Consider the following 21,347-nt stretch of genomic DNA (forward strand, 5'->3'; position numbering starts at 1 on the left):
AAATTATAAGTACAAATAAACTAATTTTAATCTTTAATAAAATATGTGTAAATCTCTAATAGATCATTAACTATAACAATTTTATAGGACCTTTGAAGTTTAAATACACATAAAACTATCTTTTCATGGGACTTAAACTCTGGGCCTGGGCACTGTCCCTGAGCTCTTCAGCTCAAGGCTACAACCCTACCTCTTGAGCCACAGCACCTCTTCCAGTTTTCTGGTGTTTAATTGGAGATAAGAGTCTCATGGACTTCAGTGTCTGGGCTGGCTTTGAACCACGATTCTCAGATCTCAGCCTCCTGTGTTGCTAGGATTATACGTGTGAGCCACCACACCCAGCAAAACTATCTTCTAAAGTGCTCTCAAGTGAGACAGATACAATTCTTTATATTACCAATGAGGACACTGAGAAGTAATGGAACTTTCATCTTAAATTAACTAGTGGCGTCATGACTAAAATCTCGATCTAAATTTGAGGACTTTTGTTTGACCTACCTATAGGCAATTTTAAAAAACGGTAAGTGCAAATCAGTATTTTTTTTTAAGTCAGAAAGACATAGAACATATTAGTCTGCAGTAGATAATACACACAAATGATAGGGAAAAATGGAGATATTAATTCTAAACAAAATTTACTTTTTAACATTTATCTTTTAAAAAGTCAATCCAGCTGAATACATTTTTATTGGGCTAGTAAAAGTAACTTTATAATTTATTAAAAATAAAAACTTAAAACTGAATTCAATTTGTTTTTTCATTAAAGAAAGCACAAAAGGTTAGCTGTATTTAAGTAAAGAATTATGTTAAATCTAAGTTCGTAAGATGTTAGCATGAAGATGTATGGGCCCTTCTTTGTACCTTTTCTTTTCTGAGCTGATAAAATACAATCAGAAAAATGACATGAAATTTTTATTTTTTACTTATAATTTACTTAAAAATGTTCTCAATTGCAATTTCTGTAAAACAGTATTCCTTAAATAAGTTCCTAGGAATATTAGACCCTAACCATTTATACATTTAATCTTATTTAAAAGAATTATACTAGAGCTATGATTAAAGAAGGCTACAGAATGACCCTGCTATTCTAGTCTTACATTGCATTTCTAAAATTTTAAGAGAATTTAAGACACAAATATACAAATAAAGATACAAAGATATAAATAATGTATGCTGTACATTACATCATATACACTGTAATTTGGCATGCTTAAATAGTAAACTACCTAAGAAAAGTAAAATCATTTCGTCTTTTTTTTTTTTGCCAGTCCCAGACTTGAGCTCAGGGTCAAGGCTAGAGCTCACCACTTGAGCCACTGTACCACTTGCAGCTTTTTCTATGTATGTGGTATTGAGGCATCAAACCGGGGTCTTTGTGCAAGCTAGGCAAGCACTCTACCACTAGGCCAAACTCCTGACCCCAGTGAAATCATTTTGTGCTACACTCTTGTCTTTATACAACTTTAATAGTAATCCTAAATCTGCCTTAATAAACATTCATCTTCTACTTGGCTACCAACAGTCTGTTTAGATAAGAGCAGGTAGCACATTTGCAGCATCCCCAAACCAAGTGCAGTAAAATTTACCACAGCTGTATTTCAAGAACAATGTTCACAAATCAGTTTCTAACAAACTAAAGAACCTTTAATTACAAAACACTAATGGTAGCTGGGTGTGGTGGCTCATGCCAGTAATCCTAGCTACACAGGAGCTGAGATCTGAGGATCTTGGTTCAAAGTCAGCCTGGCACTAAAGAACATGAGACTCATCCCTAATTAACCACTAGAAAACAAAGTGGGGCTGTGGCTCAAGGGGTAGGGCGGTGCCTTGATCTGAAGAGCTCAGGGACAAAGCCTTGGTCCAGGGGTAGGGTGGAAGCCTTGAGTTGAAGAACTCAGGGACAGTGCTCAGGCCCAGAGTTAAAGCCCCATTACCCACAAAAACAAACAAACAAAAAAACCCGAAAAAAAAATCTACTAATGGAAAGAATCAGAGTGAACACAAAACATAGACCTAAGCACCAGGAGTTTGGCCTAGTGGTAGAATGCTTGCCTAGCAGGCACGAAGACCCAGGTTCAATTCCTTGATACCACATATATAGAAAAAGCTGGAAGCGGTGCTGTGGCTCAAGTGGCAGAGCCCACTTGAGAAAGCCCAAGGACACTGCTCAGGCCCTGAGTACAATCCCTAGTACTGGCAAAACAAAACAAAACAACCCCCCCCCTAAAAAAAATCATAGACCTAGATGGGTACAATACTCATGCTTGTAATCCTAGCTACTCAGGAGGCTAAGATCTGAGGCTGTGGCTCAAGGGGTAGGGTGGTAGCCTTGAGCTGAAGAGCTCAGGGATGGGGCCCAGGTCTAGAGTCCAAGCCCCATGACTGACTGACTGACCAACCGACCAACAAACCAACAAACACAGACCTAAGTTTGGTGCTAGTGGCTCAGGCCTATAATCCTAGCTACTCAGGAGGCTGAGATCTTAAGATCATGGTTCAAAGCTAGCCCGGGCAACTATGAGAAAACTGGAAGTGGTGTTGTGACTCAAGTCAGAGTGCTAGCTTGATCTGAAGAGCTCAGGGAGAGTACCCAGGCCCACAGTTCAAACCTCATGACTGACAAAAAAAACTCCAAACAACCTCTGCCCCCCCCAAAAAAACCGCATAGACCTAAGAAAAATAAATTTTAGTATATTATTTTCTGCATAGGACCAGGATTTGTTTTAAATGTTGTTAGTTACTATATTGTCGTTTTTAACCAAAGGGCTTCCTGAGAAAATTACTAAAAGTGGTGAGCATATAATTTGGTTAGATACAGCTTAAGTCTGAATTGCTCTAGAATTATGTGACAAAAAAATCTATAACGAAGACAAAAATACTTAGTTTTTTAACCAAAAATTCAGTTTTCACTATAAATTCAGAAGTAGAGTTCATGACTAACATAAATCCCTGAATTCAAACCTTAGTATCATCAAAAATACAAATATTAAAATTCATTCTAGGCTGGGAATGTGGCTTAGTGATAGAGTGCTTGTCTTGCATGCATGAAGCCCTGGGTTCTATTCCTCAGTACCACATAAATAGAAATGCTGGAATTGGTGCTGTGGCTCAAGTGGTAGAGTGCTAACCTTGAGCAAAAGAAGCTCAGGGGCAGTGCCAGGTCCTGAGTTTAATCCTCAGGACTGGAAAGAAAAAAAAAATTACCTACCTGGATTGAAATCTGAGGATCACAATTAGAAACCAGCTCAACCAGCTGGGATTAAAAAAAAAAAAAAAAAAGCTAGTGAGAGCTCCAAATCAAATAGTATCACACACTCAAAAAAAAAAAAAAAAAGAAAGTTCAGTCTTCAATAATAGATTCATAGATTCTTGCATTCCAAAATTCTTGGCAGCATTAATCTGCAGAATGCTTACAGCAAGAGCATGAATTTTCTGATTTTCTTGGAAAATATTCATATACAGTATACTGAAACTTAACTGTATTTAAAATCATATAGTCTTGGTAGCAAAAACTAAGTCAAAAATGTGTATTAGTGGGATATATTTTCAATGTTTAAAGAGTTAGAATATGGAAATTTTACAAGTTATTACACAAGATAGCAGCAAATCAATGAAAAAATTAAAACTCACTACTGCTAGAACTGATTATAATAACAAGTACAAACCCAAAATGACATGAATCTTGGTTGGAAAAAAAAATCATGTATTTTTACCAATTCAGGATGAAAACTAGTCATAAAGAGAACTGTTAACACTCTGTCATTCTAGAACTATCTCTATAATGCTTTCATAGTAATTGTTTCAAGGTAATTTTTTTAGTATAAAAGATAGTTTTATTCATTGTTTGCAGGTGAAAACATATTACTACCTAAAGTAAACCCAACACTGGACATAAGGCAGATCAGAAATTTTTTTATTATTGTTTACTTAAGATTATAAAAAAATTAGCTTGGCCTATTCTGATAACGTATATTTTATCAATTTCCGAGGATTTCAAGTCACTTAACCTACAACTCTGAAAAGCATTAATGATCCCTTCTAAAGTAAACCATATATTCTATGTTCATCAAAATTACTGTTCTAATAATAAGCAAGGGGAGTTAAATACAAGGAAAATGAGAGCAATCTCCATAATCTTAAAAGCTAGGTGAAATAAATGTCTTTGTGGTCCAATAAATTGTAAAATGTAACCAGGTCATTAGACCAACATATTAGTGTATAACTTTAATAATTTCTAGCAGCAAAACACCTGGAATAGCCAATAGACAAATGTTTTCATTGAATTGTAGACTAATTTCTTTATAAGAAATGATTTTTAAAAGTATTCTAAAGTATTGTTCAACTGCACCCAAGCATGAAATATATCAAAGATCTTGTTTTTCTCCACTTTTTCCTGTGGAATCAGGTGCACCAGGAACCTTATTAGATTCGACAAAAACAGATTCAAAGGCAGCTTCCTGTTCATCCAAGGAATTGGCAGCTGTGGCTCCTTTAATTACTGTTGGGTTGGTAAAAGGCTGTTGCTGCTTGGAAATTTTACTCAATTCTACTGTTTTTCTACCTCTTCTTTTACCCAGAATTTTGACATAATTTGCAGGAATAAGTCCTGTAGTTTGACCATCAAGACTTGCTAGAAGCCAGCCACGCACTTTGGGTTGTTGTTCTGAAGGAAAAAAAAAGAAAGCCTTGTAACTATAGTTCAAAGGTATAATAGAATAATGATAGAATCCAAGTAAAATATGTTATACTTTCATAATGAAATGTATAAGCAAATAATACATGTTTGTATATTCAAAAGCAAATGTTAAGTAGGATGAACAGCTCTAGGTCTATTCCTTTTTCTTTTAAATTATTTACATTTTAAACTAATGATTTAAACTCTGATATCTTTTTTGCTCTGTAGAATGACTAACACCAGTTCAAGAGATTCAAGTTTCTATTAACAGATATTACTATGGAAAAGTTATCAAGAACAGACAAAAGCTCAAGTTTGAGCCCAATGTTGGTGACTCATAAATATAATTCTAGCTACTCAGGAAGTTGAGCTCCAAGGATTGTGGTTCAAACCTGGCATGGATAGGAAAATCCATAAGACACTTATCCGCAATTAACAACCAAGAAACCTAGAAGTGTAGTTATGGCAAGTCATTCCTCAGTGCTAGTTTGGAGCAAAGAGTCATAATTCAGCCCTTAGCTTAGCTTGACTGGACAATTTATTCATCCTGAGTCTCAGTTTTCTCATATGCAAAATAGGGACAGGATAACAAAACATGACATTCTCCAATAATCCAGAATTCATACCAACAAGAATTCACATCATTCTTATTAAGAGGAAAGGTCATTTTGTCAGGAGTCATTAAAATCTATTAGAGACCTGTTCCAAACTATTCCTGAGATGTGTATTTGTTACTTGCTGGGGTTCTTTAGTATTGACATAAAAGTTTTAGTATCCATCTCAAAGTTAACTAAGAAGGAACAAGAGCCTTGGTGGTAGTTTCTAATACTACTTTTGTAAGTATTAAAAATTCAGAGAGCTGGGCACCAGTAGCTCACACCTGTAATCCTAGCTATCCAGAAGGCTGAGATCTGTGGACTGTAGTTCAAGAACAGCTCTAGCACGAAAGTCTGTGAGACTCTAATTTCCAATTAACAACCAGAAAACTGGAAGTGGGGCTGTGGATCAAGTGGTAGAGTGGTAGTCTTGAGCTGAAGAGCTCAAGGACAGTGCTCAAGCCCCAAGGAGGGAAAAAAAAATTCAGTTTGAAAGCCAGTGGCTCACAGTAGTAATCCTCGTTATTAAGAAGGCTAGATCTGAGGATCAAGGTTTGAAGCCAGCCTAGGTAGGAAAGTCAGCAAGACTCTTATCTCCAATAAACTATATATATATAAAAAAAGAAAGTGGAGTTGTTGATCAAGTGGTAGAGTGATAGTCTGAGCTAAAAGCTCAGGGACAGCACTCAGGCCCTGATTTCAAGTCCCAGGACCAGCAAATAAAAATCAAGAGATATTTTCAACTTGTTACCTTTTAGAGCTAAGTTTAACATATCACCAGCACGGAAGGAAATTTCTTCTTCAGATACAGCAACAAAATCATATTCTGCTCTAGCAACTACATGGTCATCCTCTCCACTTGCCCAGTTGATGTTGCCTACAAGCCAAATTAAGAATAAGATTGATTAGTAAAGCTTGCAAAGGAGAAATGCAGATATCTTATTGACTATTGATTATAAATAGCATAAATTTATTTGCAACCTATACATTTCTTTAGTTGTAATCACTACTAATAAACAGCTTTTCTTAATGAATAAATAAGCCATTGGGTCACTTTTTCCCCCTTTTTTAGTGAGGTGGGGTAAGAAAATTTCCTCTCTCTGATTAAGTTAATATATATTCATTTGACATAGCTATAGTGTCTCTGCTTATACTAATTCAGTAACAAAACAGCCCATGCAGTATTGTTTGTATCATATGTCTCTGTGTACAATTTTTTTTCAGCCTTAAACATAATTAGGTCACATTGCTTTGTTTCTTTTTTATTATTATAGTTGGGATTAAATTGAGGATTTGAAGCTTGCTTGGCTGCCCACCTACCACTCTACCACTCAAGCCACTTCTCTAGTCCTGTTTTGTTTTTGTGCTGATCCTGAGGCTTGAACTCAGGGCCTGAGTACCATCTCTGAGCTTTTTTCCTTAAGACTAGTGTTCTACCACTTGAGTCACAGGTCTACTTCTGTTTTATTTTTGATGGTTAACTGGAGCTATGAGTCTCAAGTGGTGGTAAAGGGGAGAGAAATGTTTGTTCTTCAGGCAGAAAATAAGAGTTAAACACTTTGCAGCCTGGGCCGGGAGTTTGGTCTAGTGGTAGAGTGCTTGCCTAGCATGCATGAAGACCTGGGTTCGATTCCTTGGTACCACATACATAGAAAAAAGCTGGAAGTGGTGCTGAGGCTCAAGTGGTATAGTACTAGCTTTGGGAAAGCCCAAGGACAGTGTTTAGGCCCCGAGTTTAAGCCCCAGGACTGGCAAAAAAAAACAAAACAAAACAAAAAACCCCAAACCTTCACAGCCTGCTTTTTGTTGGCTTGACTGAGCCTTATAGACTTTTATGACTGAGCTGGATTCAAACCTCAATCCTTCAGATCTTAGCTTCCTGAGAAGCTAGAATAACAGGCATGAGCCACTGGAACAAAGCTTAATTTTTTAAAAGACAAAGAAGGCCAAGTTTGTAGCTCAGTGTTAGAGTGCTGTAGCATTTACAAGGCCCCAAGTTTAATCAGGGCTTGTGCAGTGTCAACTACTTTTCTCTCAATAAAAAAAAAAAAACAAAGGTGGGTGTGAGGGGGGGAGCGCATGGGAAACAGAGATTATGTCCTGTGCATCTTTGTATTCTCATAGTATCAGGTTCAATACTTTCTAAATTCTGACTTTGCTATTGTTTCAGTGAAGCTCTTAAAGCACAGTAAATACAAATAAAGAATGTTAATTTAAGTAAATCTATTTTTCTTTTCTTCTTTTTTTTTTTTTTTAAGAGACAGGGTGTTATGATGTAGCTCAGGCTGGTATTAAACTTACAATTTGCCTCCTGTCTTAGTCCTCTCAAGTGTTGAGATTAAAATCTTATGCCATGGGGCTAGGTATGTGGCTTAGTGGTAGAGTACCTGCTTGCATGCATGAAGCTCTGGGTTTGATTCTTCAGTACCACATAAGCAGAAAAAGTCAGAAGTGGAGCTGTAGCTCAAGTGGAAGAGTGTTAGCTTTGAGTGAAAGAAGCCCAGGGGACAGTGCCTTGGCCCTGAGTTCAAGTCCCAGGACTGGCAAAAGTCTATGTCAGCACACCTAGCTGAAAAACATCTGTTCTTCAGGATTATTACATGGTTTCTGAACCTGTTCCCTTAATTCTTACCAGTTACTTCATCACTGTGAGTAGACAGAAGCTTCCAGATGAGATAAGGACCACCAAGAATAACAGCAAAGAACAAGAATATTGGCCAAGATTTTGCTGAGTTAGCCGCTGGGTCATAAGCACCGAGGGAGGCCACAGTTCCTTCACTCTCCGCCCACAGGTCTTCATTCTCCGTGCCTCTTCTTAAACCCATCATCCACTGTATTCGTCTATAAAGGTATCTTATAGTCCTAACTAAAGCAAAAGCTGAAAAGACCTTTGTAAAGTGTATTTTCAATCGGGAAAAGTGATTTGCTACATCCAATACAGCCCTGAAACTGTTATAAACAGCAGAAAAGGTAGCATCCATCATCATACTGACGGAGGCAAATGCATGTACAATACTTTCGATGGACTGAAACGCACCTCTGCTGCTTTCTTCTGCTTGCTGAACAAACCTACTGGGTGGAAGTTCATCTACACGGAGGCGGTTAAAACTCAGCCCATTATATCCATAATTATAAGGGCTATAGCTTCCATAAAACGAATTTCCATAGGTGCCATAGCCAGAAGAAAATGAACTGTAAGCAGGTCTGAAGGTGTTCACACTGCTGCTCCCTGTCTGCTGGGATGGCCTTGGAAGTATAGGTGGGGGCACTCTGGTTAGTGTTGGTTGTCCAGGTCTTGTCAATAAAGTAGGACCCAAGTCAGCAGATCTACAATCAAAAACATTTAAAATAGTTAAGAACATAATGCAGCTGGGTACCCATGGCTCACACCTGTAAACCTAGTTACTCAGGAGGCTGAGATCTTAGGATTGCAGTTCAAAGTCAGCCTCAGCATAAAAGTCCTTGACACTCTTATATCCAATTAACCCTCAGAAAACTGGAAGTGGCACTGTGGCTTGAGCTGAAGACCTCAGGGAAAGCGCCCAGGCCCAGAGTTCAAGCCCCAAGACGGACAAAGCAAGAACAAACAAAAACATTATACTCAAATTCAATGACTTGATTTTTACAAAATTACAAACCTAAAAGGGGGGTGGATTGTGATATGCCACAAGCTCAGGAAACAAACCAAGTTAACATTTGCAGCCACAGTGGCAACCTGAGATGTCCTTAGTCTTTTTTTCCCCCCGCCAGTCCTGAACTCAGAACCTGAGCACTGTCCTTGGGCGTTCCTCAAGGTTAGCATTCTATCATGTGAGCCACAGCACCACTTCCAGCTTTTTCCATGTATGTGGTACGGAGGAATTGAACCCTACGTCTTTGTGCATGCTAGGCAGGCACTCTACTACTAGGCCAAACTCCCGGCCCATAAAGATATATATATATATATATATATATATATATATATGTATTTTGTGTGTGTGTGTGGGGGGGGGGGGGGGATCATGTGGCTTAAACTCTGGGACTCGGCACTGTCCCTGAGCTCTGAAGCTCAAGGCTACCGCCCTAACCCTGAAGAGTCAACCCCACTTCCCGTTTTCTAGTGTTTACTATACACAGTACTTATAGTTACAAATAATATTCTTGGGGCCAGGAGTTTGGCCTAGTGGTAGAGTGCTTGCCTAGCATGCACAAAGACCCGAGTTCGATTCCTTGGTACCACATACACAGAAAAAGATGGAAGTGGTGCTGTGGCTTAAGTGGTAGAGCTCTAGCCTTGAGAAAGCCCGAGGACAGTGCTCAAACCCTGAGTTCAAGCCTCAGGACGGGCAAAAAAATTCTTTCTGGCACTAGTGGCTCATGTCTGTAATCCTAGCTACTCTGATGATCATAGTTTGAAGCCAGCCTGGGAAGGAAAGTCTGTAGCTTTTTTTTTTCTTTTGCCAGTCCTGGGGATTGAATTCAGGGATTAGACACTGTCCTTGGACACTTTTTGCTCAAGGCTAGTGCTCTGTCACTTGAGCCACAGTGCCATTTCTGACTTTTTCTAAGTATGTGGTATCGAGGAATCAAACTCAGGGCTTTGTGCATGCTAGGTGAGCACTCTACCACTAGGCTATGTTCCCCCCTAGTCTGTGACTCTTATCTCCAATTAATCACAGAAAAAGCTAGAAGTGGAGCTGTGGCTCCAGTGATAGCTTTGAGCAAAAGAACCTCAGGGGCCGGGAGTTTGGCCTAGTGGTTAAAGTGCTTGCCTAGCATGCATGAAGACCCGGGTTCGATTCCTTGGTATCATATACATAGAAAAAAGCCGGAAGTGGTGCTGAGGCTCAAGTGGTAGAGCTCTATCCTTGAGAAAGTCCAAGGACATTGCTCAGGCCCTGAGCTCAAGCCCAGGACTGGCAAAAAAAAAAAAAAAAAAAAAAACAAAACAACAAAAAAACCTCAGGGACAGTGCCCAGGTCCTGAGTTCAAGGTCCATCACTGACATATATATTACAGGAATGAGCTATCACACCCAGCTCCAATAACTTTTTAAAGAAATGTTAATGTAGGACTGAAGGCAAGGCTCAAGCAGTGAACAGCCTGCCTCTAAGTACAAAACCAGAAGTCATGAAGTCCTGAGTTAGCCTTTGAAACAATTCAAAGGCTAAACTAACAAAATCAGTTCCAAAGAACAGCAAGATATGGAGGCACCTGGCATGAATACACATCAAAACTTAGCTGGGTCGGGCCGTATTACATTAAGACTCAGCTACCTAGAAATCGAAAGCAGGAAAATGGAATTCACTGTGCCCAGAAATTAGAGCCAACAGGAGGGGACCCAATCTTATGAGCAGATAGATCAAAAGAACAAGTTACAAAACCCCCAAACAGGATCATACATCATAGATAATGGAAGGATGTGAGGCACACTAGATAAAATATACTTTGCATCCAACAATTCTGACACAATGAGTTATCCACACAGGAAAAAAATATACTCTACATTGACTTTTGTACATCCAACTTAGTTCCAGCACAGTATACCTAAATATAAAAACCAGAAAGGGGTCACAGTGTCAGCTCTGGAGTCTGCCCTGTGTCCCTGGCCGGTCAGTTCACCATCTACTTCCCCAACAAATTCACCTTTTTATATGAGACTGTCTCTGTGTGGTGGACTCTGGTGGGATGTGGAATCCCTCCTCTTGACCCCATAACATTTTTGGTGCGTTGACCGGGAAGAGTCCTTAACCACAGGGTGACGCATGGGTTCGTGTCCCACCGGTGGATGTGGAATCCCATCAATAGCGTCAGACCCGAGAGAGTCTCTGATTATCCTCGAGGAATTCTTATCCATCTTTTTGGGGGAAGCTGCCTGGGTGAAAGGCCTCCGGAGGTAAGTAGAAGTGGGTCGACCGCTCTGTATTTCTATACTTATTTCGGGAAAGTGCACTGTGGCCTAAAACAGAGAGGAAAAGCTGGACGCAGTAAGCTCTGAAAGGCCGGTGGTCAAGGGACGCCTTGACCCTCTTGTGGAGGCTCCTATCTGGAGGGACGTGGTGGAATCCCCTCCCTGGAACCAGTTCCCTAGCAGGAGGGATGTGGAATCCTCTCCCTGGGACTGAGGTGATACTGAGTCTTGCCAGAAACAAAAAACTTTTGCTCCCTGATAGCAGTTTTTGCAGGTAGGATGGCCTTGGCCAGCCGGTCTCCACAGGGGAGGCGCCCCCTGAGTTTTCAGGGACCCAGGTGTCTTCCTCACTCTGACTGCTGCCAGGCATGCCATCAAAATTTGGGGGGTACTTAAAGGTCTCTGCTTCTGTCTTGTTTTATGAGGTGTTTTTTGTCTTGTCTGGTTTTGTTTACGAAATTGGTACCAATCTTAAATATGGATCCTTGTGATTTTTGTGTGTGTATGTCTTTGTTATTTGAAAATTTCTGGGCCTGGTATGGCTGCTCCCGCGTGTCTGCAGTTGTAACAAGCCCTGGAAAATTTCCAGCTAAGTTGCCTTGTAAAAAAGTTTTGTTTCGAACCTGGTTCTCTCCTGCAAGAGTAAAATTGGCAAAACTCTTGACACAAACTTCTGGAAAATGTACGGCCAATATTAATTTTGCACGCTTTAAGATCTTTGAGTATGAATGTGTGTGTGAACGAACATGTTCAAGGTTAAATTGTCAGCATGCTGTATAAAACAATGGATTAATTTATACTTGAAATACAAAGGCAATTGGGTGAATCTAAGTTTAAACTTCCAGAAAAGTATTAGGTTTGAATGTTTCCAATGTCTTAAAGGATTACTGCATTGTTTTAAAGAGGAACTAGTAAAAAATATTTTTCTAAAGATCCTGAAATCTGCATTTTAAAAATCTGGTATTGTAATAGAGATTCCCTCCTTGAACACTTGTTGGTTAAACTTGTCATTTAAAATATGATGTAAAAATCAACATTAATAAAAAAATTAAAAAATGAATGACAAGCTGGGAAAAAAAATCTGGTATTGTAATGCATAGAGCTGTTTACATTGTAAACATTGTATCCTGTTTAGCCCAGGGGCATTAGGGAATTTGGAATTTATTTCCTTAAGTTAAAGTTTGGAGACATATTAGAGATTTAAATGTGAATTTGTTTATCAATGTCAGAAACTTTGCCTATCTTCTAAAACTGTTTAGGAAATCAAATGCCAAGAGAAATGATGGGAAAACTTAGGATAGTCCGATGTGACCATCTTTGGGGGTGAGAGGTGAACTGGCAAAGGTACAGTTCTGGGTTCCCATGATGGAAAAGGCCCTCAGGGAGGGTCCATGCTGTTGAAAGAAAATAAGCTGGCATGAAGGCTGTTCAATAAACCTGGTCAGATGGACTGAGTGGATCATCTCTGTCCTTTTTCTTTGCAGACTGACACTAAAAATCTGATGGTAAAATGTGGGTAATGTGATTAGTATTTTAAAGGAATGTTTAAAGGTTTACCTCCTTATGATTTGGTTTCATACTACTTCGCAATTGGGTGTATTTTAGAAAAAGAAGGAAACTAAGTCTGGACTTTTGATGCACTGACGATGTTTGTAGTTCTTGCATTAAGGAAAAACTTATTTGAGTTTAAACTGTGTTGGAGTTGTAGGCAGTAATCTTAACTGCAGGAAAAAAAAAAGCCTCTTCTAAAAGGAGACCTGAAGGACCAAGGGAGTTCCTTGAGCCCCTAAAGGTTTTTCAAATGCAAATAAAGACTAAAGTGTTAAGTATTTAAGCAAATATCAGTAAAAGTTTTAAAAGAACATTAGAAATGGGTTTCTGAACAAAATTTGAAAGTGAAGGTGTCCTAAATGTTTGTTTCAAGGAGAAAAAAGGAAAATTAGGACTACCAAAATGATTGCTTAATTGCTATTTTAGCTTTCTCTTGTAAGTTACTTTATAGCAATTTCCCACAGGCCCATGGAAAAGGACAGCAATCCTTATTCAGATGTATCTCTGGCCATAACCAAGTTCCAGGTAAGATCATGCTTATAGACAATTTCTGAGTTGACCACCTTGTTGCTTCTAATTGGAGTAAAGTGGCCTTTTGTAGGACTCACTGAACTGAAAACTGCAGTTCTGAGCCAGCCCAGGCAAAGCAGAGTCCCTGTGAGACTGTGGTGTCTAATCTGGCAGCAGAGTTGCTTTGGAGTTCGAAGTGGCAGAGTGCTAGTCTTGAGCTGAAGAGCTGAGGGACAGGGCCCAGGCCCTGAGTTCAAGTCCAGCAACCAACAAAGTGAAATACCAATGGGATCTTTATCCCTGTTGTGGAGAGACACTACTGGGACAGAAGCAATAAAGCATCCAGATGCAGTAAGCCACTGCTTGGATGGCAGAGATGATGTCAGATCCTAGAGTCACTTGTGCTTGGCCATTCAAAATTATTCAGAGCCAAGAGGTCATAGAATAGTTTGTAAGCATGCCTTACTACTGCCCATATCTATTTACTCCATAACCGGGCAGGAACTTGTCAGGCATCTGTTTTACTGGGTAGTTTACAATCCCGACCCCCCCCCCCCCGCCCCGGCATTTGTTCAAACCTCTAGCTGAGAGAGATTTGGGTTGAACAGCAGCCACAAATTCAGGGAAGAAGTCTGTGGACCTAAGGCAGTGTCCCCATTGATTGTATATATGCCTACATAGGTAACTGAGGTATTTTTGGGGTCACAGGGATTAAGTTCCCCAGACAATCAAGAAAATGCCTTTGCAAATGGGTGCTAAGTAAGCTACACTATTGTAGCCAAAGAAGGTTTGTGCAGGTGTTAAATGTTTTATGTGATCTCCAGTTTGGAGTAAAATATTGCTCCTGAAATGTAATCCTGGCAACCCCTTGATAAGCTTTTTAGGGTCCCTAGCTAAGGATAGAGACAACGCCCCTGAGTCAACTTGAAGAAGTTACAGAAGCTGAATCTCTGCCCATCAACTCCCTTTAGATGAAGGGACCAGAGTCATTTTTGGCAAGTGAGACAGGATAAAATTAAAGACATGAGAAAGAGTAGTAACAGATGTGCAAGAGTGGAGACTGTACTTGTGGGAATGGCTACAGGTTCAAGTCTTCTATACCTGCCTACAGAATCCTAGCCTCATTAAATCTGGTTAAATGTGAATGAGGGCTATAGTCAGGTAAAGAAGAGAGAAAAAGTTTAGTAAAGAAAACCTTTGGAGGGACCGGGAGTTTGGCCTAGTGGTTAAAGTGCTTGCCTAGCATGCATGAAGACCCAGGTTTGATTCCTCGGTACCACATACATAGAAAAAAGCTGGAAGTGGTGCTGTGGCTCAAGTGGTAGAGCTCTAGCCTTGAGGAAGTCCAAGGACAGTGCTCAGGCCCTGAGCTCAAGCCCAGGACTGGCAAAAAAAAAAAAAAAAAAGAAAACCTTTGGAAAGGAATTGAGGAAACAGAAGAATAGTTTATGGACAAGGGAGGATCTGAAAAGAATTGTCTGTTTGTTCTACAAAAAGGGAGAAAGACAAATCCTAGAGAGTTCCTGTATGTAGTAGATGGTATGAGCATTATCTTACAAATGGAGATTACAAGTAGAATCGGTAGGTATATAATTGAGTTAGCCATGATGCAAGTTGGGTCAGGATTGGTACACTGATGTGGAACTATTCTTTGTGCCCACCTGAGGGATTGTTAAACATGCTTCCTAGTTGTGAGAGCTTTTCCTTGGATGCAGAACTGGGAGGGCACGGTATACGCCCCTCCAAACCAAAAAATGCTGTCTGCCTGAGTCTGGTAACAATTGTTGGCCCCCTAAGCCATGTGTTATCTCAGCTGGCATTGTTAATCATGTTTCAATCCAGTCCTTACAGGCCTTACAAGTTGATCGGGGGACATGTTCATTGTCTGGTTTCCAGTACCCTGGCACTCAAGTGAACCTACGCTGTGATTCCCAGCACTCTAACCACTGTGAAGGTAGTAGGAACGAGCTACTGGGTTCATCGCTCCTAGGTGAAGACAGCATGTGAGGATCCTGGACTTTCAAACTCCCAGAGAACTCACTGAGGTCCCTAGCTAAAGTTGTCCTCCAGAACAGAAGAGGACTAGATATATTGTTCCTTGGGGACTGAGTGTCGCCCTGGGTGAACCACACTGGAGTAATAAAAGATAGCCTGGAAGCTGTAAAGAGGCGACTAGATGAGAGAGAAAGGGAGAGACAGGAGTTCCAGGGATGGTATGAGAGATTGTACAACTGGTCCCCCTGGGCAACTTCTCTAATCTCAGCCATCATTGGCCCACTGGTGATTATTTTAATGTTACTGTTGATTGGCCCATGTGTAATTAATGAAATGTCCTTAGTAAGAAAAGGATCAGAGTTATAAAACTGATGATCCCACGCACCCAGTATAACCCCTTTTGTACTAAGGTAAACTAGTCAAGGATTTGACTAGGCTAAAAGAAAAGCGGGGAATGTTAAGAGGAGCAGGGACTGGCCCATCCTGAATGCCTAAGAGTTCCCAGCCCCATTTTGGAAGGTGGACAATGGTACAGCCCAGCCACCTTTACCCTTCCAGGGAGGGGCAACCTTGACCTTCTCCCCACCCCCCATGAGGAGGGATATCCGCTTGGGTGGGGGTGGGCCTGCTTTGTGTGGAGACCTTCCCAATTTGCACGCCAACTCCAACCAAGGTGATAGGTAAATTTAAACACTAGGCTGTAACCCTATTGGCTACCTGCGTGTGGCCGGAGCTGGCTATGTCCCTCTGTGTATGTAATTACCCATTGGCCACCTATGTGGCCAGGTTCGACCACATGGGTTTTGCCCTTAAAAACCCAGTGTGAGCGCTGCTTGGGGTCACAGAGTCAGCTCCCGAGTCTGCACTGTGTCCCTGGCCGGTCAGTTCACCATCTACTTCCCCAATAAATTCACACATATATATATAAAACAACAACCAGAAAGGTTAGAGAAAATACCAAGAAAAAAAGTTTCCTGTTGTTTGTGTTTTGAACAGTACTGGAGTTTGAACTCTGGGCTTGATACTTTGCCAAGCAGTTGCTTCATTACTTAGGTCACACCTCCAAGTCCTAGCAATATTTTCTTATCTGAGATAAATACCACACATTATATTTCTTGGTTATAATAAAAGTAAGTACTAAAGTACAAAAAAAAGGGGGATCATACCCTTTTTCTTAAGGCTAGTGCTTTGCCACTTAAGCCACAGCAACACTTCCAGCATTTTCTGTTAATGTGGTGCTGAGGAATCAAACCTAGGGCTTCATGCATGCTAGAGAAGTACTCTTATCAATAGGCCACGCTGCCAGACCCAGTCTTCTTTAAAAGCTATTCAAATATAAAAAAGTGAGAAAATAGTTTTACACGAATAGAGGCAAAACTAACAAGTCTTCCGGCAAACTGCCTAAATGAAAACAAAAGTCACATTCACTCTTTAAAAGGCCAGCAGAAAGTGTTGTCCTGGCTTAACAGGGTTTCTAAAAGTCCATTGCTTGTTATGTGCCTATCATTAAATTGAGTAGTTATTAGGTTCCGGGAGCTTCGCGCTTAAATAAAAGATTTCAGTACACGAAAGAAACGTATTCCAGTACATTATTACTTGTATGTTCAGAAAACCAACATTTGCACATACATCCGAACCACACTTCCTGAATTAAATGTCCATTTATCTAAAAGAAAACCCACCAAGTCGGGAAGCTCTTCTGATTCCGTATGTTTAAATCTTCCTAAAGTTACAACCCATTTGCTGTGGTTTAAAAACAAAACGAGCGGCCTCAGGAAAAAACACCTGACTTTGTACACGAAGACCACTCACAGGCCACCCTCGGACGTAGAGGCGCGCTCCCGAGCCCCGCCGGGGAGGCTGCCAAGGCTCAGGCTCCCGTGCCAGCGGCGGACAACTTCTCCAGAGGTTGTAAGGAGCTTTTACACCGCGATTCTTGCTCCGTGTCCACGTCCGGCTGGACGAACGCCGCTCTCAACTGCTAGAGAACAAAGTTCCAGGCCCTCCCCCGGGCCCGAGCGGCGGCGCCGGCCCCGCCAACCCGGCGCACCCCCACCGCCCCGCTCTCCCTTCTGAGCCCGGCGCCGGGGGAGGCACCGGATCTCCGGGGAAAACCTCACGGCGACGCTGGACACACACCTCGGAGTCTGAAACCTCCTGGGCCCGCGCCCCGGGTCCCCACGGACCCCCGCCCACGATGGGGGGGCGAACTCCACCCCCATAACGGCCTCAACCGCCTTCGGTCACGTCCCCGCTTTCGGCCCACCAAACTCAAAGCACCCAGGATTTCACACTCACTGAAAGGTAGGGCCGGGTCCCGGTCCCGGCCCGGCCCCCGGAATTCGGCGGGTCTCCCAGGGTTTCGGGGGAGGCTGAGGCTGCGACGCCATCTCTCCGCCTCGGGTCGGCTCCCGCTCCCGGCCCGGACAGTCCCGAGCCGCAGTACACAAACGCCTCACGTGCCAGGCGCGATGAGACGAACGCCGAGCCGTCCAACCCCGCCCGGACCTACAGGTCCCGAGACGGCTTTGTGGCGTACATCTGAGATCAGGTCGAAGCCTGATCTCAGAGAAAGGGAGAAAGGGAGAAAGGGAGAAAGGTTCCCTTCTTAGTTTGCCTAGGAAAAGCCTAGGTCCCAAACCTGTGAAGGCGGACTCATCGATACTTCCGACAGCGACTAGTACGGCCTAGGCATCGCGCGCGCGCGCGCGCGCGCGTGTGTGTGTGTGTGTGTGTGTGTGTGTGTGTGTGTGTGTGTGTGCGCGCGCGCACGCACACGCGTATGGGGGAGGGCTTCTCTGAGAGCCAAGCCCTCTGGTGGGGAGCGCTGCCCGCGGCGCGTCCCAGCCCACGGAGCTGGTGGGGTGTATCCCCGACTGCAAACCCAGAGGTGCGTACAGATTTCCCTATATTCACGCGGGGCGACGTTCGCCCCGTCGTGGCCCGGTACTTTCCTTCTCACGCCCTGGTTTCCTCCGGGAGCAGAACTGCTGGGCGCACGGTTGTGCGTGGCCGTTAGTCTTCCCTCCCCCCTCCCCCCCCCCCCCCCCCCAGCGCCGGGACGGGATTAGTCCCCGGGTTCCAGCCGGTCTGGAGAAGGTGAGGCGGGGAGGTCTGAGGAGAGCGGCTCGGGACCCGCCGCGGGCGAGCTGAAGCTGAAGGAGAGTGCTTGAGGGACTGGGGCGGCCTCGCTGGACGCCTGGGGTAAGTAGGAAGTTTCTTGGACCGAAACGAAGCCGGTGTGGGCGAGAAACTCGAGCTTAGACGGAGGGATGAACTTTCCAAGAACCCAGGAGAGAGTCCGTGTCTGCGTCACGTAGCCGATCCAAGTTGTGAGCCCCTTCCGAAGATGCACACTCCCACCCTGACGCCACGGGACAATGGCATCCGTGTGCATGGAAGAGAATTTTGGAACGTCTCACCGTGAGGCACTCCAGCCTCGCCTTCCCTCCCTTCCTCTCTCTCCCCCTCCCTCTCCTCTCTTCCTTACTTCCCTCCTCCTCTTTCATCTCCTTCTTCTATACCCTTGTTTCCCGTTTTTCCTTTTCCAATAGACCAGGAGATGAAAAGGAAGCCTTTCCTTTTCATTGAATCATACTGGACTTGTGGAGAAGGGATTCAGGCTCCTTCTAAGGTGGAAGCTGTTTTTGTTGCAAAATTTCCAGATTCCTTTCTGTAAAACAATAATGAAAGTAACAACAAAAAAACCCAAAAATCACAATGAATGGCAGCTGACACTGGAAAACTTACTGTATGAGATGCATTTCTCAGGGCTTGCTTGAAATGTTAAGTCTTAACAGGAGACACACTGATTTCTTTTTAGGAAACCCTGTCATTTCACTACATCAAGATGTGACAATCAGATTTAAGGCATAATTCCTTTTAGTGTTAATATATTTGAGAAGTAAGTATGTTACTTAGGTGAAAATGTTGAGAGGTCTGTAAAATCTAAGGCTCAGTTATTAACACATCTGATTTTTTTTTTTATGGGTCATGCGGCTTGAACTCAGCGTGGGCGCTGTCTCTGAGCTCTTTAGCTCAAGGCTAACCCCCTATCCCTGGGCCTGGGCGCTGTCCCTGAGTTTTTCAACTCAAAGCTACCACCCTACCCTTGAGCCAAGCCCCATTTCCCGTTCTGACATTAGCTGGAGGTAAGAGTTTCAGGTCCTTTTGTGCCCCGGCTGGCTTTTAACCTTGATCCTAAGATCTCAGCCTCCTGAGTAGGTAGGATTACAGGCGTGAGCCACTGCGCCCGGCCACATCTGAGCATTTTGAACATCTTGAAATTACTCCCGTCAGGAAGTTTGTTTTGTGCTCGTGCTTGCACGTGTGTGTGTGTGTATGTGTATGCGTGTGTATGAGTATGCATGCTTGTGCATGCTTGTGCATGCCTGCACAGTCCTGGGGCTTGAACTCAGGGCCTAGGCACTGTCCTTGGGCCTTCTCAAGGCTAGTGTTCTACTACCTGAGCCACAGCCCCACTCTGGCTTTTTCTGTGTATGTGGTTCTAAGGAATACAACCCAGGGCTTCATGCATGCCAGCAAGCATTCAACCAGTAGGCCATGGTCCCTGTCCCAGATTAGGATGTTTTATCATTACTAACAGGTCTAAGAACTTCTCAGAGGCAGAAGATTCAAATGATTTCCTTCTTTCCTTCCTCCCTTCCTCCCTCCCTCCCTCCCTTCCTTCCTTCCTTTTTTGCCAGTCCTGGGGCCTGCTCTCAGGGCTTGGGCACTGTTTTTGAACACTTTTTTTTTTTTACTCAAGGCTAGTGCTCTGCCACCTGAGCCACAGAACCACTTCTGGCGTGCGCTCGCTCTCGCTCTCTCTCTCTCTCTCTCTCTCTCTCTCTCTCTCTCTCTCTCTCTCTCTCTCTCTCTCTCTCTCTCTCTCTCTCTCTCTCTCTCTGCCAGTCCTGGAGCTTGAACTCAGGGCCTGGGCACTGTCCTTGGACACTTTTTGGTCAAGGCTAGTGCTCTGCCACTTGAGCCACAGGGCCATTTTCAGCTTTTTCTGTGTATGTGGTACCGGGGCATCAAACCCAGAACTTTGTGTATGCTAGGGGAGCACTCTACCACTAGGACACACCCAGGCTACTCTTTTCTTTTCTTTTGCCTGTTCCAGGGCTTGAACTAAGGGCCTAGGCACTTTTGCTCAAGGGCTTGAGTCACAACACTACCACGAAGCCACATTCTCAGCCCCAGATTAATTAGAGATTAAACTCTCACAGACTTTCCTGTTCCGGCTGGCTTCTAGCTTTGATCCTCAGATTGTCTGTAGAGTCGCTAACACAGGAGTGGCTCCTGGCTGAGTTTTTTTTTTTTAATTGAAAGAGTGCATATTTGTTTTTCTCTAAAGTTAAAGATTATTTCTGAGTTAAATTGCATCATAGGCCTTAACTAATAGGAAGAAGCAGAAAAAAATAACAAAATGAGCAAGATAGAAAACAGTTTCTTGGGTGCGGGGAGGGAAGAGAAAGGGTGTCAATGTTCAACAAGTAATGTACCCACTACCTGGTGAACGTAAGTATAATCCCTCTATATGTTACCCCCACAATAAAATACAATTAAAAAAAGAAAATAAAAGTTTCTTTACAAGGAAAGTTCACTCAGATGAACTTCAAATGCTTAATTTCAGCCTCACAGAGTCTTTTCTCAAGAGCAAGCTGACAGATAAAGTAAGCTGGGTAAGAGATTCTGATAATGTCAACAATGATCACACAGTTTCAGTATTTAGAGGACAGCCTCTTTATATCCCAGCTACTTTGTTGAAAATACCCTCAAGCCTAGATTTACTTAGGCAACTATGATTAAGTGTTTCTCAATTCTGGTGTCTCAATTCTTATTGTTGTGTCCAAACAAGTATGACTTTTTTGTCTACCTATTATTGGTAAATCATATTCACCTGAATCAGATCACAGCTCTGGCTGTGTTTTGTTTTTCTTTTTTAGAAAAATTGTATTTTTGGTACTTGTGGCTGCTGGTTTTTAGAGTAAATTCGTATTCTTTATTTTATTTTAGTTTTTGTTTGCTTATTTTGCTTTTTGCTGGTCCTGGGCTTGAGCTCAGGGCCTGAGTACTGTCCTTGGGCTTTCTTAAGGCTAGAACTCTACCACTTGAGCCACAGTAC

General features: G+C 42.5%; 2 protein-coding genes across 2 annotated transcripts in view; one reads left to right on the forward strand and one right to left on the reverse strand.

Annotated features, from left to right (window-relative positions):
• Positions 1–1,244: 1,244 nt before the first annotated feature.
• Positions 1,245–17,658, reverse strand: Pex13 (peroxisomal biogenesis factor 13). Its single transcript, XM_090336864.1, has 4 exons — positions 17,516–17,658; positions 7,904–8,598; positions 6,023–6,148; positions 1,245–4,663 (listed from the first exon to the last, which is right to left on the reverse strand). The coding sequence occupies exons 1-4, from the start codon at positions 17,605–17,607 to the stop codon at positions 4,365–4,367; spliced, it is 1,212 nt and encodes a 403-aa protein (XP_090192990.1). The 5' UTR covers positions 17,608–17,658; the 3' UTR covers positions 1,245–4,364.
• A 626-nt stretch (positions 17,659–18,284) lies between these two features.
• Positions 18,285–21,347, forward strand: part of Pus10 (pseudouridine synthase 10) — a 62,577-nt gene continuing 59,514 nt past the window's right edge. The window contains exon 1 of the mRNA XM_090336868.1: positions 18,285–18,421. The gene's annotated coding sequence lies outside the window, so the exon portion shown is untranslated. The remainder of the gene's footprint in view (positions 18,422–21,347) is intronic.

The sequence above is a fragment of the Megascapheus bottae genome, chromosome 7 (genome assembly GCF_031878675.1).
Source record: "Megascapheus bottae isolate mThoBot1 chromosome 7, mThoBot2.hap1, whole genome shotgun sequence".
NCBI classification, from domain to species: domain Eukaryota; kingdom Metazoa; phylum Chordata; class Mammalia; order Rodentia; family Geomyidae; genus Megascapheus; species Megascapheus bottae.